This window comes from Mus caroli, chromosome 3, assembly GCF_900094665.2.
Source record: "Mus caroli chromosome 3, CAROLI_EIJ_v1.1, whole genome shotgun sequence".
NCBI classification, from domain to species: Eukaryota; Metazoa; Chordata; class Mammalia; order Rodentia; family Muridae; genus Mus; species Mus caroli.
The window spans coordinates 61101532-61120734 of NC_034572.1; the positions used below are offsets into that span (position 1 = coordinate 61101532).

The 19203-nt window shown below is 44.0% G+C and overlaps 1 protein-coding gene across 2 annotated transcripts in view; it reads left to right on the plus strand.

Moving 5' to 3' along the window:
• The window catches only part of Mfsd1 (major facilitator superfamily domain containing 1), a 21625-nt gene extending 3659 nt beyond the window's left edge, over positions 1–17966 (plus strand). Inside the window, exons 4-16 of one of the 2 annotated variants that reach the window (XM_021158613.2) lie at positions 1182–1224; positions 2012–2079; positions 3912–4020; positions 6736–6838; positions 8429–8527; positions 8877–8988; positions 9842–9898; positions 10261–10417; positions 11706–11803; positions 13655–13767; positions 14307–14354; positions 15046–15103; positions 16435–17966. In XM_021158613.2, coding sequence (XP_021014272.1) covers positions 1182–1224; positions 2012–2079; positions 3912–4020; positions 6736–6838; positions 8429–8527; positions 8877–8988; positions 9842–9898; positions 10261–10417; positions 11706–11803; positions 13655–13767; positions 14307–14354; positions 15046–15103; positions 16435–16438 — 1069 coding nt within the window. In that variant the 3' untranslated portion in view covers positions 16439–17966. Of the gene's footprint in view, positions 1–1181; positions 1225–2011; positions 2080–3911; positions 4021–6735; positions 6839–8428; positions 8528–8876; positions 8989–9841; positions 9899–10260; positions 10418–11705; positions 11804–13654; positions 13768–14306; positions 14355–15045; positions 15109–16434 lie in introns of those variants that run through there. The other variant, XM_021158614.2, reaches the window with a different exon arrangement.
• Positions 17967–19203: the final 1237 nt, after the last annotated feature.

The window sequence follows — 19203 nt, forward strand, 5'->3', positions numbered from 1 at the left end:
CCCCCCCCCCACACACACACACACACTATTTCTGCCTGTCTTTGGCCATTGAACTTTTTGTGGCTATGGTCATTTGATGCCGAAGAGGAATATTCCCTTTGCTATTAGCTTTGTCACTTTTCATCTTTCTCATTGGCTGTGTTTCAAGTGGGACTTAGGGACCATCAGCTGGGGCTCTCTTCAGAAGGCAGAAGTGGAGCTGCGGAGTGGTTTTAACTCTTTCTGATGGATAAGGGTTGGGACAGCCTTGTGTGCTTAGGTTTGGGGGGGGGGGTTGCTTCTAAGAATCTTAAACAGTTGAGCGTTAAGGAACTGTTCAGATTTTCCTGGGTCTCAAGGGATGATGGAATTAGCTGAAGTTTTAGGGGAACTATTCCCACTTCCATGCAGGAGGAACTCCTTTTAATAGGGGTGATATAAATCTTTTTGGGACGTTGAGTTTTCCAGTTTTAGAGAAGATTCGGGCCATGATTTTAAAAGTTTTGAGTGAATTTTAGTTTCAGAAATGCAGTTGGCTCTGATGACTTTTGAAGAGTCTGCTAAGACTGCTATTATGTGACTCTGGTAAAATATTAATAGACTGTAGTTGGACCTGTAACTCCATTAACTTGGCATAGCCATGTCTTCTAAAAGTAGTTTTTAGTTGCCAAGAATTATAAACTTAGAATTATTTACTGTAGCATTTCCTGGAATCAATTCTAAATTGGTAAGATAAAGATTTATTTTTGTGCACACGCACACATGTCATGTGTGGATGCCAGTACAGGAGTCTGGTCCCAGGAGCTGGAGTCACAGGCACTTGTGAGCTGCCTGAATCTGGATCCTCCTCAAGAGTAGTGAGTGGTCTGTACTACTGAGCCTTCTTACTAGTCTCCGGCTCTAAACTCTGCGTAGAAATTTAATAGAGAATTTCCATTTCTAAATGAGAACTTGGTGAAGATGATTTAAGTTTTAAGAGGTGATAATCGTGTAAATGAACCTGTGTCATTGCTGACCCTCTGGAACCCTGCCAGAACTCTGGCCTTCTGTATGTTAGCATTCGGCCCTGGAAGGTAGCAGATGAGCGTTCACCTTCCTTGGATGCAGAAAAAGAGAAAAGAAAGAAAACCAAACTGGTTATTAGTATAGGACTCTGATTACCAGCAATAATGTGGAAAAATGACATTTTCTCTCCCACACAGATGGGGCACAGTTATTTTTAGCTGCTTTGTTTGCATCGGACAGGTAAGAAAAGTCAAAATATTTATTCATTATTTGATAATGACTTTGCAGTCTTATTTAATTAATTCCCATAGCAAAACTATGCTGAATGAATGAATGGATTGATTTGTTAATTAATTAGGCCCAAGAATGGCCACATGGTGGTGACCCTTAAATTACATTGGCTTAGTCTCCTCCTCATTGCTGTGATTGGCAGAAGCCACTTAGGAGGGAGAAGGGCTTGCTCAGCTCTCTGCTTGAGGGGAGGCATGATGGTGGGAACTTGCAGCAGCTGGTCACATGGTGCCTGCTGTCCGGAAAACAGGAAGTGGCCAGTGCACACTCAGCTTGCTTTCTTCTCTGTGCTGCTCAGCCCATAGAATGGTGACACGCACATTGAGGTGGGCATTTGCACATGGGTTAACCTAACCCAGAAGATATTCTAGAAGTCCTGCTAAATGCATGAACATTAATATTTTAATTTCTCGGATTTATTAGTGCAGGCTAGTGAGATTGTTGTGAAAATGAGGATTTGTTGTGTTACTCCTTTTAAATATCCTGAATGGGCTGGTGAGATGGCTCAGTGGGTAAGAGCACCCGACTGCTCTTCCGGAGGTCCAGAGTTCAAATCCCAGCAACCACATGGTGGCTCACAGCCATCCGTAACGAGATCTGGCGCCCTCTTCTGGAGTGTCTGAAGACAGCTACAGTGTACTTACATATAATAAATAAATAAATCTTAAAAAAAAATTAAAAAAAAATTAATTCTTAAATATCCTGAATTAATTTTTTATTGCTGTTCATATTACAGGTTATTTTTGCTCTGGGTGGTATATTTAATGCATTTTGGCTGATGGAGCTTGGGAGGTTTGTGTTTGGGTAAGTTATACCTTAATTTCATGTTTTCTTGGCATGTTTATTAAGGATCTTTGATGCTGAGGACTAAAGCTAGGGCCTTCCGTATTCCAACCAGTCCGCTGACGCACCCTTCTAGTGCTTTAGTAAGGATTTAAAAGAAACACTTCATTGTCTCTAGTGAGGTATTACTGCTCTAGGTGAGAAAGGACCTGGGAGAGTGGAGCCCTTAAGTGAGGCAGGCTAAAGCCTTGTGGAATAGGCAACTTTATCCAAAGCATCAGACAATCTATACTTTGAGTCTTAAGGGGAGTCACATGAGTAAAGTGTACACTCACAAGGATAAGCCACATGTGGCCAAAACAAGTTTTTCCGCAGAGGCGTATAAACAACAACAGCCGGCTGTCATAAAGTAAGCTCACGCCTATCCACCACAGCTGGGAGGGGCGCAGACACACGCCCCAAGAACGTGTTTGTGCTTTTGAAGAAACAGAGGTCTTAGTTCTCTTGTCTTCTTTTCTTGGGAGTTTCCTCACAAGCTCTCAGAATTCTCCTCACAGGACTCCGTTCTTGGAGCGACAGTGAGGAATTATTTCAGAATCTTTGAAATGCAGCCTATTTATGTTAGTGTGCTTCTGAGCTGATTTAAGACTTAGTTTTTTTGAGTGATCCTGGTTAGCTTGTAGAGTTTGAATATTTTTAAGTGTCTTCAGTAATGCTTTCCCCGAGCGTTTACAACTTGATTATATTGAAAACTTACTTAAATCTCATTCACAATAGTATGGACCATCAGTTTCTAGGTTGGTTGCTCTGGACATCTTCCTCTTCCTTAGTGAGTGGCACGTATGTCTTCCTGCTCCCTGTTGAGGTGGCTTGAATTAGCGCAGAATCTCTGGGCTGACTTCCCCGTGTACATTTCAGTGTCTGTTCACACACCTGTTCTGAGTCCAGCCTTGGGCATCCTACCCTGAGGGATACACTAGACTGAAAAAAGTCTTTTCCCTGAGGCACCAGGGCATGCACATAGACGTAGCACATCCCCAAAGGAGACAGAGTGTATATAAGAGCATGAAAGGCTAAGTGGCCTCGTGGGTGAAGTGGGGCAGTGTAGAAGGAAGAGTGGGGACTGCTGTGTAGATGAGAAGGAAGATGCCTTTGCTGGGACTGAACCGTGGCAGGACTAAGGGTTGAAATGGACCTCAAGGGGTAGTGGTGAGCATGTGGATCTAAGTGAAGGAAAATTAAAACCCAAGTAGTAGAACAAGGTTGACTATGCAGGAGCCTCGCACATGGGCCTGCAAATGAGTTTCCATCTGTACAAAATGTGAATGAAGGACTCTCCTCCATATTGGTGCTCTGCATAGGACGCATGGTGTAGCTCCTCTTATAGCCTGGCATTACTAACTCAGCATGCCAAATCACTCCAACACATCACAGTAGAAAATAGTAATTGCATTTTAGAGTGTGTGGGTGGGTGTTCTGATATCTGGGGTCTTTGCTGCTGAGATTCATATAAAGCTGGAAGCTTGTTGTTCAACATGTTGGATGCTAGGGTTGGGTTTCCTGAAGAGCATGCTCATTTTCAAGCAGTACCTCTTGTGTGGCTTGTTTTGTGGTACCGTGAGGATGGTTAAGCTTCCTACAAAGTAGCTTAGGACTTCAGCTGTGAAGGTTGGACTGAAATGTCAGTTGCCATCTTTGTCATGCTCATGGTCACACAGTCTTGCTTCACTGGCTGAAGCACTTAAGCCCTCCTCCATTCAAGAGGAGACAGAAATCCCACTTCTCTCTGGGAGGAAGAAAATGGCTAACTGGGATTTCTTTCAAAGCTCTGACTTTTCTTCTTCTACATTTAGGATTGGTGGAGAGTCCTTAGCAGTTGCCCAGAATACATATGCCGTGAGTTGGTTTAAAGGCAAAGAATTAAACCTGGTGTTTGGACTTCAACTCAGCATGGCCAGAATTGTAAGTATGGTGACGGACGTGGTGGGGCCCAATAGGAAGCATGAGCCTGAGTCTTGTAGTGATCTCTTCAGTCATAGAAAGAAGTGTGCTAGAGCACACTTGGATGTGAAGAAGTAGGCAGTGATTTCTATGGATCTCTCTTATGTGTGTTTGTGTTGGTGCCTCTGCATACAGAGGTCACGCTCCACTTGTTCATTTGAAGACAGCAGTCTCCTGTCTCTGCAGATCTGTGTTATTAGACATTCAGGGGACAGTTGGCTTGTTACATGTGAGCTGTGATCTGAATTCTTGTCTTCCAGATTTCACAAAGCACTCTGACCATGGAGCCACTTGTAGTCCCTGATTCTATTTATTTCTCTAGGACTTAGACTGACATTTATTTTGTCTTCAGTTAAGCACTCATAAGCATTCATTAGTTCAAAGCATCTGAATAAAGCTTGCCTAATTTCTCACCCATTTGGGTACCTTGCCTCAAAAATCTCTCTATCCATCCATCCACTCATCCATCTATCCACCCACCCATCCATATGTCCATTCATCTGTCCATCCATCCATCCATCCATCTATGTTCTGCCTGCACATTTCCATTGTTAGGAAGCTCACTCTGCAGTGGGGCAGCCCATTCTCTCTCAGTTAACTTTTTTTTTTTTTTTAAGATAGTCTTACTATGGAGTCCTGGCTGTCCTGGATCTTGCTCTGTAGATCAAGATGGCCTTGAACTCACAGAGGTCTGCTTGCCTCTGCCTTTAGAATTAAAGGTGTGAGATATCACAAGGTGTGGGACATCACAAACTTCTGACACTCCGCCTCACACAGATGAAGCCTTTTCCCACAGAGGGCCTTTCCTGCCTGTTCTGCCCCCGCTGTATTGCCTTCAGTAATAGTTGTTTGCAGTTGATGTGCCATGGCTCTTCAGTTCTGATCGGACATGTTTATTTCCACATCTCAGCCACCTGACGAGAGGTCTGGCTTCCTCCTCATGGTGCTCACATCTCGGACTTACCTCTGTCAGCCTGTCTTAGGGAGGATACCCAGGAGATCTAATGGTCTGATTGATGCATCCTGCGAGATAGGAAATCTTAAGTATCCCCACGACAGCTACGGCTGGGGGCGGGGTCCAGTATTGTTTTGATTTTCCTTTGTAATTTGCTCCTTTTAAGCTCATGTTTTCAGCAAGCGCTAAGCCAGGTGACAGTACAGCAAGCAGCTGCTCTCCTGAGGAGTTTGTGAGTGCTGACTGCTGGGGACTTTGCTTGGTTTCCCTGATGAGCGATGCCTCCCTCCACCCTCCTCCTGTTAGTTCCTGAGACTCAGGCCCCATCTCCCGCCTCTCCCGCCTCTCCTGCCTCTCCTGCCTCTCTCTCCCCTCATGGCTGTAAATGTGAGGGTGCTCTAGCCGTGACTCTGGTATCTCTTCTCTTCCAGCACTCAGAGCCTCGGAATTCTTACCTAGTTTTACAGGATTGAATAGCATTGCTTTGCTTCCGGGTTCCTGACACTTGTCTGGGTTTTCCCTTGAGTTCCTCACGTGCATTCAGTGTTTCCCTTGGCTGTCTGTCCAGGCCTTTCTCCCCAATCCCTGACTCATGCAGGCTGTCCAGTTTCCCTGAACTGAACGTACTCTGTATCCGGTTCTTCGTGTTCTCCCCGCCAGTCCGTCCTCAGGTCAGCTCTTGTGGAGTCCCTCCTCAGCAAGGGCTGCTCTCTTCACCTGGTCTCTTGTACAGAACGTTGGTGTCACCCTGTGCTCCACCTCCTTCCATCCTCTGACATACTCGTCAACACGTGCTACTGGCTGTACGAGAAAACCACATCCATGTTCTAAGCACGTCTTATCGTACTGCCAGTAGCCTGATCGCAGAGCCATCTTTCCTGTTTTTGGCCCTATTGCTGAGAGCCTGACTGCTGCCTTGTATCTGGCTCTAGCCAGAGCTGCTTTTCAGGACTGCAGAGGGAGGCTTACCCAGGTCTCTCGTCTGTAGCCCACTATTTTAATTTCTTTTCTCTTGCTGTAACATTCCCATGACTATGATCATGACCATGACCAAGGCAACTTATCAAAGAAAGTGTTTAATCGGGCTTATGGTGCCAGAGGATTAGAGCCTCTGATGGCAGAGGGAAGACATGGTGGCAGGAACAGTGGACAGCTTACATCGTGATCTGTCAGTAGGAGGCAGAGAGAGCACACTGGGAATGGAATACGTCTTTTAAATCCTCAGAGCACATCCAAAGTGTGTTAGTCAGGGTTCCAGAGAGTTATAGAATAAATCTGTATATACAGAGGGATTTAGTGGAATGGCTTACAGGCTGCAGACCAGCTAATTCAACAGTGGCTGTCTATGAATAGAAGGTCCAGATGTTCAGTAGTTGTTCAGGAAAGAAGGCTGGGTGTCTCAGCTGGCCTTCAGTATGCGCTGGAATCCTAAAGTAGTAGGCTCTAATACCAGTGAAGGAACGGACTTGCTAGCAAGGCGAGAGTAAGCAGGCAAAGAGCAGGGTCTTCCTTTCTTCCATGTCCTTAGGCTTCTAGCAGGAGGTGTGGCTCAGGTTGGAGTGGGTCTTCCACCTCAAAGGTCTAGGTTAGAGGTCTATCTCCCCCACCATCCCCCAGTCTAACCAGATTATCTTCCGTGTAATCTGGATTCTGCTTACACTAAGGCACTGTAAGTAAACTTCCCCCAGTGTAGTGATTGAGCGTTGCTTTTCCTTTCTCAGGGAAGCACAGTGAACATGAACCTCATGGGATGGCTGTATGGGAAGATTGAAGCATCACTGGGCTCAGCTGGCCACATGACCCTGGGCGTGACACTTATGATTGGTGAGTGACTCCTTGTGTCTCATGTCTTGTCCCTTCCGAGGTTCTGTGATAGGAGACGTGCCAAACAGGCAAGAGCTCTGGATTAGTGGCAGACTCCCGTCCTTAGAGGCTATGGTTTCCCTCCGGGGATCATCAGTTATCTTGACAATTTAGGAAAAGACAGTCATATCTCTTGTTTGCACTTTGTTGCCATTTCTGAAGGAGGATCTGATTCTCCCCTGTGTTCCTCAGTGCCGTCACTTCCATATTGTATGTTCAATGACGTGTGTGTGAAGACAGGTCAGTCAGGGAGTGTACCCAGGTGACTCACATTAACAGCCAGCGGGGGAGAACTTGGGTCCTTCTGCTCAGCCTCAGCCAGGACTCTGGAGAGACATGGTGTAGGTCAGTGCAAAATCCAAGGAGTTAGAGCCAGGAACCTGGGTTCATTCTTCGATGCCCATAACTAGTTCCTTTATCTAGGCCAAGACAGTTTATCTCTGTTTTCTGAAAAATATTGGGTCTTGTCTTTGTGTACTGTGTATGTCCCTGTTGTCCCTAAGTTCTCTGAGCCCAAGTTCCATGGTGCTGGTTGCTGAGTGGCAAGTCACTGAGGAGAAGGTGAAGCTCTGCGTGTCCCTTTTCAGGCTCCTCTCAGCACAGGTTCTCAGACTCTGTGGTGGCATCTGTCCCTTGTGTCTGTGGCTTCTCACAGTGGCCTGTGGCACAGTGAGTTGAAGGCTCCATTTGCATATCTTTTATCCCTTGTATTGCTTGATGCACACAGCCTGGTTACAAGAGGGCTGTGGAGGGGCAGTGCTAACAGGAATCCCACCTCACCATTGTCCACCCCAGAGCCTCCTTCTCAAATGCTTAGACTCAGGGAGCTTTTGTATTTGCATTTTTCTCCATGTGCAGAATTATGTGGCATCCTGCAGGTAGAAAAGACACTTCATAGAGTGAGCACTTCTCATGTTACACACAAGGAGCTGAGCCTCACCGAGGCCAAGTTACACCCAGAACCGTCACCTTGTCGGGGTGGCAGTAGAATCCGTGGCTGCCGGCTCTCCTTATAAGCAGCTTCTATAGTGTACAAGTCAGGGAACGGTCCTCTCCTGTTCTTTCTTTCTGTGATGTATGTGTGTGTCCACATTATTCTGTGCACATGCATGTGCAGGTGAACATGTTACATGCATGTAGAGGCCAAAGCTCAGCGCTAAGGTGTCTTTCATGATCACTCTCCACTTTAGTTTTGGAGACAATGTCTTGCACTGAAACTGACTGATTCAGGTAAGACCCAACGATTCAGGCAGGGAGCCCAAGGGTCTGTCTGTCCGTCTTCACCTTCCCATGGCTGGTAATGTGCTCCCCAATTACAAGACTGGAGTGTTTCGTTCCAGCGTTTTCCTTCTAATTGCCAGCCTTCTACTGAGAAACAGCTGTGATGAAGTTTGCCTGCTGGGCGTCGTCTGCTTTTGGTATCAGAGGCTTTTCGTACTGTCTTCAGCCTTTCTTCTCAGTGGGCACGTGGCTGCTCTCGATGCAGTGCGCCGCTTACCCCAAGCCCCTGGACCTTTCTAACATTCCTCTCCTTTTTTTTTTTTTTTTTAGGGTGTATAACGTGCATTTTTTCACTAATCTGTGCTTTGGTTCTTGCTTATTTGGATCGGAGAGCAGAGAAAATACTTCATAAAGAACAAGGGAAAACAGGTACATCATGGTGAAGGTAGAGTGGGACTGAGGGCACGTGAAGGTACTGCGCAGTGCGTGATGCTGTGTCCAGATCCACTTCTGTTTATCCCCATTTTTGTTTGTATTCCCCCTTTTAAGGTTTCAGCAGAATCTTCATTCTTGATTTAGTTCTGAATCTTAGTAAAATGATCCTAGTTCTATAAAAGCAGTCTCTGCTCGTATCCTCCTCGGTACTTGGTAATGTATCTCACGGACGATGTTTGTGGGATCTTCTAGAAAACTGTTATTACTATGTGAATGAAAATGATGACTGATGATGACTGCAGGTGCTTGGGTTTCTGAAACGATGCGTCTTCCTTTTCTGAAGGTGAAGTCATTAAGTTGAGGGATATAAAGGACTTCTCGTTACCCCTGATCCTGGTCTTCATCATCTGTGTCTGCTACTACGTGGCGGTGTTCCCGTTCATCGGGCTGGGCAAGTGAGTGTTCCCTGGCATCCAGTTACAGTTATACCAAGGGCTGAAGCACAGCAGCGAGTGAGGGTTTTGTAGTTAATCTTCCCACTGTGGACTCTGCTTATTTAGACTAATTACCTTACGTTCTGGGATACAGTGGGCAGTTTTAGCTCCAGGTTCAACATTGTTTTACTACTCCTTTTTTTTTTTTTTTTTTTTTTTTTCGAGAAAACTGTCTCTGTGTATGTAGCCCTGGCTGTCCTGGAACTCACTCTGTAGACCAGGCTGGCCTCGAACTCAGAAATCTGCCTGCCTCTGCCTCCTGAGTGCTGGGATTAAAGGCGTGTGCCACCACCACCACCTGGCTGCTTTACTACCTTCTTCATCCTCTTGAAGAAAGACTTAAACTTGTCTCTCTGTTCCTGCGTCGGGAGGCTGCCTGCTGTAGTGGAGGCTGCACACATTCTACCTCAGGCAGATTCTGCCAGAGTCAGGGTTCAAGGCAGGTCCTAGTTTGTTGTGCCTGCTTCTCTCTGCAGCCATTGGCTGCTGCAGTGTGAGAGTGCATATGGAGAAATGTGTTTTTCTGTCTTTGCAACCTTCAAGACTGTGCAGTCGAGTTACGGCAAGAACCCTGTTCCATGGGAAAGGACCTCTGCGCTCCTGACTTTAGATTTGCTGTTGTGAAAACATGTCAGCCAAGCTCGGTTCAGTGAAGTAGTTCCAGGAGTACTTAAGCCGTAGCAGATGGCTTCAGAGTGGATAGGCGATAACAGCGGGAGGAAAGCTTATTCAATGTTAAGAGTTATTTTTAACCTTTTCTTTATTTCTTGAAAGTAGCTCCTTCTAACGTGCACACTTTTCTTTTTAATTTTAGAGTTTTCTTCATGGAGAAATTCAGATTCTCTTCCCAGTCAGCAAGTGCAATTAACAGGTATTTGGTGTAATCTGTAGGTGCTTGTTGCGGTGTGTGACCTCACATAAGCAGAGGTCATGTGTGCGAGGCCACAAAGATTGTGTGACTGCAGCCCCTCTCCTGCTACATCCCTGACACTGCAGTGCAGCTTGCCCCCATCCCCAACACTGCAGACCCAAATCCCAGGGTCCTGGCTTTGCGTAAAGAGAAAACCGAAGAATTCTTGGATTGACTTTTAGATTCTTGTTCTCTGGCGCTTGTTTTGGAAGGGTGCTAAGTTAGAGGAGTGAGGCTTTGCTTTGGGGGTAGTTTTAGGGAGTTAGATACTTACTTTCTAACTATGTTGCTTTCCGTTAACTTCTTTTGCTCTCTCCATGCAGTATCGTGTATATCATATCAGCTCCCATGTCCCCATTATTTGGACTCTTGGTGGATAAAACAGGCAAGAACATCATCTGGGTCCTGTATGCGGTGGCCGCCACCCTCGTGTCCCACATGATGCTGGCCTTCACCTTTTGGAACCCATGGATTTCTATGGTAATGCCAAGAGAACCCCACGTCCATGTTTGCTGCACCCAGCAAACCCCACTGGCCGCTGAGGGGGACATGACTTGACTTTAATTTTGACAAAGTAAATATTTATTTAAAAAAGAATGGTCAGTTACTAATTTATAAAGTTTGTTTTTCAGTTGGCTTATTTAGTAGGGAATCTTCAGTGCTGAAGTAGAATTTGAAGTAAAATAGTCTCATGATTAGAAAGCTAATCACGTCCAGTTATTTTTCTGATGTTAACTAAAATAAGTCATTTTCCTAAAAGCAGCCAGTCTTCCGGCCCAGTATCTGTTTGTCTGACTTTGACTCCTATTAGGTTTAAAAGGTTGGCAATAAATCCATGGAGGTTTTGTTGTCTCCAGGGAGTGCATGCAGGCTGAGTGCTTTGTTTCTTATTTGTTCTTAAAGGAACACCTTGAGCATAAGTAGTTATGGACCTGGTGGGCAGTTCCGCAGAAGCCTCCCTCTAGGGACCTGGTGGGCAGTTCCGTGGAAGCCTTCCTCTAGGGACATGCAGGCTCTAGAAGTAGCAGTGCTGCAGCAGAGGCTCTGTACAGTGGTCATCTTGACAGATGTGACAACATACTACTCACCTGTAACTTTGCCAGCAACTCACAGATCTGCCCATTTCCCTTGCTGGTATCCTTGTCAGCATTATTTCATATTTACCAGTCTGATGGGTACATGTAATACTTAATTTGAATTCAAACCATATTTTATATTAAAAATCTGAGATCTATTCTTATTTATACATAGCTAAAGTGACCTCCAGTTTCTCCGAGCAGCCTCAGCTGGCCTTGGCTTACAGCTGTCACCCATCCACAGGCCTGCCACCGCCATGCTTGGCTAGTGCCTTTGGTATTGAGGAACAGGCAGACTCACAGAGTCTGACAAGTACTGGTGACGGCGGTTCTGTCCCTGCTCTGCCTCTCAGTTCAGAACTGATCTTCCAGAGGCAGCAGCAGAGTCAGGTCACTCTGCTGCCTTGATTACTCCCTTTGTAATTGAGGAAAATCAGGTTGCCTGAAAACTTGGGTAAGAACTTTTTGCCAGCTAACTGTGCCCTTGACTGGACAGTAGGCCCAGATAGTTTATGTATATTTACATCACAAGGTAAAATGGTTAGAACAGTGGAGGGTACTGATAGAAGCCCACGACTGTCCTTTGTATTTAAAGTGTTAGTCTAATTATACTAACTAGGTGTGTACTCTGTTTTAGCTAGTATGTCACTTGTCACCTGATGCATACTGTACTGCTCTGTCTTCCCATCTAGTGTCTCCTGGGGTTTTCCTACTCATTGCTGGCCTGTGCATTGTGGCCAATGGTGGCATTCATAGTTCCTGAACACCAGCTGGGGACTGCATATGGATTGTAAGTACTGCATTTTTACCACAGATCGTACATGCGCCTTCTGCTGTGTTATCAGTTATTGTAACATCCCGTGTGTGCTAATGTTCAGAGTTCTGGCAAGCTCTGAACCTGCACATGATTTAGGAGCGTCAGTTAATCCATTTAAGCAGGTGTCCTGTGCGGTGTTTCTGGTCACTTTCCCTAATTGTGATCTGAGGAAGACAATCCAATGGAAGAGGGCTCATTTTAGCTCCTGGTTTTAGAGATTTCAGTATTTGCTCTATTGATTCTGGGCCTGTGGTGAGGCAGATCCGCCACGGCAGCCAGGAAGACAGATGTGCAGTCGTGTGTTTGCTCACACATACATATGTCTGTACTGAGTAAGGCCTGTATTCCTTTCCTCATCCATCAGTCAGGGTTCTCTAAAGCAGCAGAGTGTATAGAATGCATCTCTCTCTATACAGAAAAAGCCAGCTTACGGGAGTGACTTTCAGACTGTGGTCCAGCTAATCCACTGTTCAGGTTCTGTTGCTGTGACGAGGCACCATGACCATGGCAGCTCTTAATAAAGGAAACATTTAACTAGGGCTGGCTTACAGTTTAGAGGTTTAGTTTATTCTTGTCATGGAGGGAAACATGGCAGCATCCAGGCAGACATGGTGCTGGAGAAGGAGCTGAGAGTTCTACATCTTGATCTTTAGATAGCGGGAAGAGAGCTGAGATACAACAAGGCCGCACCTCCTGTTAATGCCACTCTCTGTGAGCCTATGGAGGCCATTTTCCTTCAAACCACCACATCCAACTATGGCTGCCTATGAACAGAAGGTTCAAGAATGCAGTAGTTGTTCAGTCGACAAGGCTGGATGTCTCAGCTGGTCTTCAGTATATGCCAGAATGGCAAAGAAGTAGGCTCTAATGCCAGTGAAGGAATGGACTCGCTAATGAGGAGAGAGCAGAAAAACTTCCTTCATCCGTGTCCTTATATGGGCTTCCTACAGAAGTGTGGTTCAGATTAGAGGTGTGTCTTCCCATCGCAAAGATCATGGTTAGAAGTGGATCTTCCCACTTTAGATTAAGCGAATATCTCTCATGGTGGGTTTTAGTTAGCTCCAGATGCAGTCCAGATGATGACCAAGAACAGCCTCCAAGAACAGCCTTCCGCTGCCCCTTTATTCTGTTCAGGCCTCCAGCCTGTGGGATGGTGTGGTCCATATTCAGGTCTTTCCCAAATAATTTATTCCTCTTTGGACATGACCAACAGTTACACCTAGACGAATACTTTCTGCTAAGTGCTTCTTAGTCTAGTCAACTGTAGTTACATTTGGCCATCAAGCAGGGTAAACCTCTAGCAAGACAGGCGGAGTAAACTATAGCCCCTGAGATGCAGTTACAGACAGGACCACTCTGTTCCCCGAGGACCTCTCAGTAGGAGGTTGATTGCTTTCCCAGGCCTCCAGAGGCAAAGGGGGCATCTGCTCCTGTGGCTGCTGTATGGACAGCTCTCTCTTCATTCAGGAAGGCATTTTGTACTTCACTTGCCTTGCAGCAGATGGTCTAGCAGCAGAAACAGTCTAGGATAAAACCCCAAATCTGCTGGGCGTGGTGATGCACACCTTTAATCCCAGCACTCTAGAGTTAGAGTTAGGTGGATCTTGGTAAGTTTGAAGCAAGCTTGGTCTACAAAGTGAACTCCAGGCCAGCCAGGGCCACGTAGTCTCTGTGTCTCAAACCAAAATCTATCAGTTTGTTCTCTGATTGAAAGTCTTTCAAAGCACCAGTAGTGTGTGATTTCGGATGCTCATATTAATAGTGCAGTTAGTCTGTGTATGAAGACTTTTGACAATGATGTGTTCCTGTATCTGGAAACCGTAGCATGCAGTCTATTCAGAACCTCGGGCTGGCCGTCATCGCCATCCTTGCTGGCATGATCCTGGATTCGCAGGGATACTTGCTGCTGGAGGTGTTCTTCATTGCCTGTGTTTCTTGTGAGTGTGCCCCATGGCAGCGTTGGGTTTCTTACAACAGATTCAAGGGTTGATGTTTTTACAGTTGGGCTTTGTCATACTGCTGAAACTAAACTAGACAGTGTGCCTCAGCAGGTAAGGGTGGGAAGCCAGGCTCTGCCTTGGTCGCTGAAGTAGCTCTCGGCTTCTAGGAAGCTAAGGGTAAAGTTCTGATTTTGTTCATTTGTAAAGGCACATGGTTTTCTCAGATAGAAATCCCCGCAGAGCTACTTCTTAGAAATGACAAACTGGCTAGGCACTGCCAGTTCTGGGGCTAAGAAGAGAGGAAGAAGGGTCAGGGTGGGTGTTGGTTGGGGGTGTCTTGGCTCCCACTCCTATAGAGCTATTATGCCACTCCTGGGCTAAGAAGCAGTGGTTTCCTAGGGGAAAAAACGCTGTGGCACTCCAGGGCTCTCAGAAGCAAAAATGAACAGTGTGTTTTAGATTCCGATTAAGAGGGGTTTGGTCTGTGCTTGCGTTTGATGCGTCGGTGTCACTTACAAGTGTGCCTTGTGTTTCAGTGTCACTGTTGGCTGTGGTCTGTCTGTACTTGGTGAACCGTGCCCAAGGTAAGCGGCTCCCTGGATTTCTTCTTTGTCTCAGGTGGGCCGTCTCGAGGGCCAGTGTTTTCTTCAGTTTGTGTAAGTGGTTTCCCAGTCTTAGTGCAGGAACCTAGGTTTATAATCACATTCGGACCATCACATCTGTGAGAATTGCCGTTATGCAATTCATCTCTAGGAAGATCAGTGTTTCATAATATAAAATCTCAGGTATATTTTAGCAAAACCCCTATGCCTTATTTTTTTTAGAAATATTTCTAAAAAAGAAAAAAGTAAAAATTTTCACTTTAAGGTTGAACATGTTTGATTTAGAATTAGAAATAATAGATTTTAGAAACTAGTACATGCTAATATGCATTAGAGTATTTTTTTTTCTTAATAAGAGTTTGATGTTACTTTTATTAATCTTTCTATTTGCCTGTCCTTAAAGGGCATGGTAGAATATAATGGAGAATGTAGCACAATGTTGCATGTATAAATTTAGATTTGTTTTAATTTCTCTTAATTTTCAGTATTACTAACATTTAACACAGTGTTTTTGTTAACAACACATACCTTCACACTTAAAAATACGAAGCTAAAATTAGAGCATGATTATAGGACTTTTTTTTATCTTGCAACACTTTATGCAAATATTTGTGTATGATTGAATTTTAATTATTCATGTTACTGAAAATGACTATGTTCATTTATGTTTTAGGAGGGAATCTAAATTATTCTGCAAAACAAAGGGAACGGATGAAGCTCTCTCATCCAGAGTGAGTCCTTACGGGGGAAGAGTGGATCTTTAAACTCTCACCTAGGAGCGTTTATTTCAAGTTAGGTTTGGACTTATACCTTTTATTAGTTGCTCTCTTGATTTTTTTTTTAAGAGCTAGTAATTAGGTCTGGAAAAAGCAGTACAAAATTCTTATTTCAGGAAATCTAAGATGACCATCAAGGTGTACAATGAAAAAAGGAAAGGAATCGGACTTGTTGCCTTCAGGGCAGTGCAGGCCGCAGGGCTTGTTGGTGGAGCGCGGCCCTGCCCTATGCCTGTGCTGGCTGCGTGTGCCCTTTCTTTTCTGTCAGCTGGCCTATTTAACCGGTGGCTAAGATAACATTTCAACTTTCCCTGTGGCCTACTTTCATTCTGGGCTGGGTTAAAATGCTCTGACCAAAAAGCTCCTTGGGAAGGAAACCATTTATTCCAGGTGACAGTCCTATTTGTCATTGAGAGAAGCTGGCAGGAACCTGAAGCAAGAACTGGGGAGGAATGTTGCTTGCTGGCTGCCTCTCACTGGTTCATGCTTTCCTGCCTTGTCTGTACAGCCCATGACCTCCCGGGCAGCGATGACACTGCATGGGACTGCGTCAATTGACAGTCAAGACAGTGCCCAGCAGACAAGCCCACGGGCCGGTCTGATCTGTGTTACATTCTGTCCTCGGTGACTCTAGGCTGTGTGCAGCTCACATATTGATATTTGCATGCTGTTTGCTTTCCTCAAGACTATTGTATGGGGTTTAAGTTAATTTTTTATAAGTATGTGCTAAAACATGATGGTATTTCTGTTTCCTGTTATTTCTAAAAAAAATAGCCATTAAGTTTCTTATGATTTAAAGATTTATTTGTAAGTATACCTGTCATCTGATTAATGAGTTTTGAGACTTGAATAGGATGAAGTTTAACAGCCTGTGTTTTTTAAAGTAGGGTGGTAGTCTCCTTTTTCATGTTACAAAGTGGGAAATGAAAGGCTAAAGAGCTGGCTCAGTGGTTAGATGTGTATACTGGGCTTACAGAGCGCCAGGGGTCAGTTCCCAGTGCCCGTGTGGGGTCTCTCGGAATGACTAGAGGAGCAGCTCTAGGGAACCCAGGGCCTCTTCCGTGGGCACCTGCACTCATGCGCACTGCCCTCCAATAAAAATGATTTGTATATTTCCAAATAAAACTTTACATCACAAGAAGCTTAATGACTAAAATGTTTAGAAATAACAGAAAACAGAAATTCTATCATGTATTTTACAATGTTACACTTTCATTCTGAAAACTGCATGGAGCTGCCTGTCTTTCTCGCTGCCTTCTGGTAATTTCCTGTGTTATGTTTTTCAGGTAAAGCCGTGAGAAGGGATTGCATTCGCCGCTGACTAGAAACCTTCAGGAAAACTTCCTTTTTTAAAATGTCATGTAGAAAAATAATAGAACAGAAAATATATTTATATTTGAAATATACCTACTTAAAGTGATTCATGCAGACTACTTTAGCCTTTCATAACCATGTGTTGTGGAAGGTTTCTGGTCAACAGTGAACAGTTTAGGGAATCTGGAACGTTCAGGCAAAGACCTCTGTAAGGATCTGCATCTTCTGCTGGGGCGATTTTTAATAAGGGTGTCCTGCGGATGTAGCCTTTCCTTTGTATTATAGCAGGAAAAAGGGCAAAGCCACAAAACAGGAGGGTCTGGGGTAGAAGGCTGTTACATACATAATAAAGAATGACATTTTAACCGCACTCACTGTGTCCTAGAGAACAATATGTAATCGCTCCATATTTCCCTCTAGGAGATTATGTATGAATGTCGTTAGTGATGGCTGCTGAACAGCAAACCTTTGGAAGTTTTTTTTTTAAAGATAATAAAAGTGTCCTTCAGTTTATGATGGCTACCTATATACATGGATCCATAAAACCAATGCAAAAGGTTGACTTAATGCCTGCCTTATATTTTTACAACATTGCAATACCAACTTCAAGTTTTCTGTGGAAGATAATCTCCAGAAATCAAATCTGCAATAAAGAAAATGTCCTATATCCAATCTCATTGAATAGTTTTATAGGTGTAGGGTACGTGGGGTACATAGCCTTGTATGCTTCAAGCTTTGGCACCAATGGCTGGAGAGATGACTCGGTGGTTAAGAACATTTACTGCTCTTTAAGAGGACCCCAGGTCAGTTTTCAGCATCCACATGGGGCCACTCATAGTCACCTAACTCCAGCTCCAAGGGATCCAGCACCCTGATGAATCTTAAGCAGTACAGAAACAGTTTGAAAATGCATTCCTTTTCTTTCTGGTTTATAGTTTGTTATGCATTCTTCACTTGTGAGTTTTGAGGCTTTGACTACATGTGACTCTCATAGCACATGTCAAGTATATGAACTGGCCCCTCTGCACTGGCCCTGTCTTTCCGCTGTGTCCACGTGAGGTGTGGGGAGCCTTGACATGCTTATGAATGGGTTAGGTGCCTGCTCGGCTCACAGGGTTGTCCATCGTGATTTCCTTCTCTTGAGTGTATTCTCTAGTGCACACTCTAACCTGGTTCCCTCTGACTTAAGCAAAAACCTTAGTTTCCAGCCCAGAATCATCCTAACAGAAAATTCTCTAGGCCACTCGGGCTGTATACAGTTAATGATACCTATGAACTTTGAAAGCCTCATCCTGTGCCTTTTTAGCTCACTTCGATTTGTCAGGAATTTGTGGCATTGTGGGCTTGGGGTGTATTTGATCGTCCTTAGATTGTCAGCTCCATGAGAGCAGGGACATTGCCTGGTTTGTTAGTGACTGTATCCTAGTGCCTAGCATAATGAATGTACAAAACTTTTTCTTTCTCCTTTTTGTATAATGTATAAAATAAAAAGTAATTGGAACAACCTATTTGGAGGATAAATGACTGCCACAGACTAACCCCTTCTGGGTCTCCTATCTCAAGAACTTCCTTAGGCACAGTTTGCAAAACACAAGAAACATCAAACAAGTTTCCCTGAGGCTGCTCTGAACTTTGCATTAATTCAAATGTAAAACTTTTTTAATCTGAGTATCTTGGCCAATGAGGACAGATTCTAGGGGAACAATTCAACTGTCTATGCCTCTAATTTTGGACAGTCTTTCATAAGAAGACTTATAGTTAAAACATTCTTTATAACTTTAGTGCTGTGAAAAATTGCTTGTACTGTAGTCTCCTGCCAGGCAGCAACCATAGCCAAACTGATTGTCTGAGGGTCTAATTTATGTACAAAGACAAACATATCTAGATAACTCTGGCTTAGTTTTGTATGAAGTGAGCTGTATTAGTGCTCTCATAAGATTACTCTTGTAATAATCTTGATTAACAATATATGGGTGAGTAGAAAACCTTAAATTTGTGATCAAACTGCAAACTGCAGTCAATGGAACATTGGCAATTTATCATAATTTTTAAGTTTCTTTTGCAACGTTAAAATAATATCTACAACTTTGGGAAAGCAAAACCCAATTTTAAAACAATTTATCATCTTTAAAATCAATATTAGAAATATCACTATCACGTTACGAGGTTTGGCTGCCAATTCATGAATGCATGACAGTGTAAATTTTAATGTTTCATTAAAGAGACATTGTTTTGAATCTTATCTCTTATAAGTCTACTTTCTAGGATAAGAATCACATTAAATATTATCTCAATTAGAAGTATCCTTAGAGGCCTAGTTTTCTGGGCTGCTTTATGCCAAATGTTGGACTCCAACCCTGAGTTACCAATATAAAGCTAACTTTCTTGTTACAAATGTTACACCTTCTTAATCATACCCAATAACTTATAAGTTAATACTCTGTGATGAAGAAATGCAGAGCATATTTGTACCTTTAAGACCAGTCGAAAACCAATGAGGCAGTCAAAAACCAAATGACACGAATTTATAAATTCATACCAATCAAAGAATTTTACTTTTTCTAGTTATAATTTCAAGATAAAAACACTTTGTCAGTTGCCAAACACAATAATCACAACTGCAGAGAACTTTTTAGGAAAAAACAACTATCAGCTTATTTGCCTTAGAACTAAGAGGTTGCAGACTCTTGTAAAAACAGTTTTTCAGCAGGGTCTCTCCTGCTGTGCTTCATTTTTGGCTA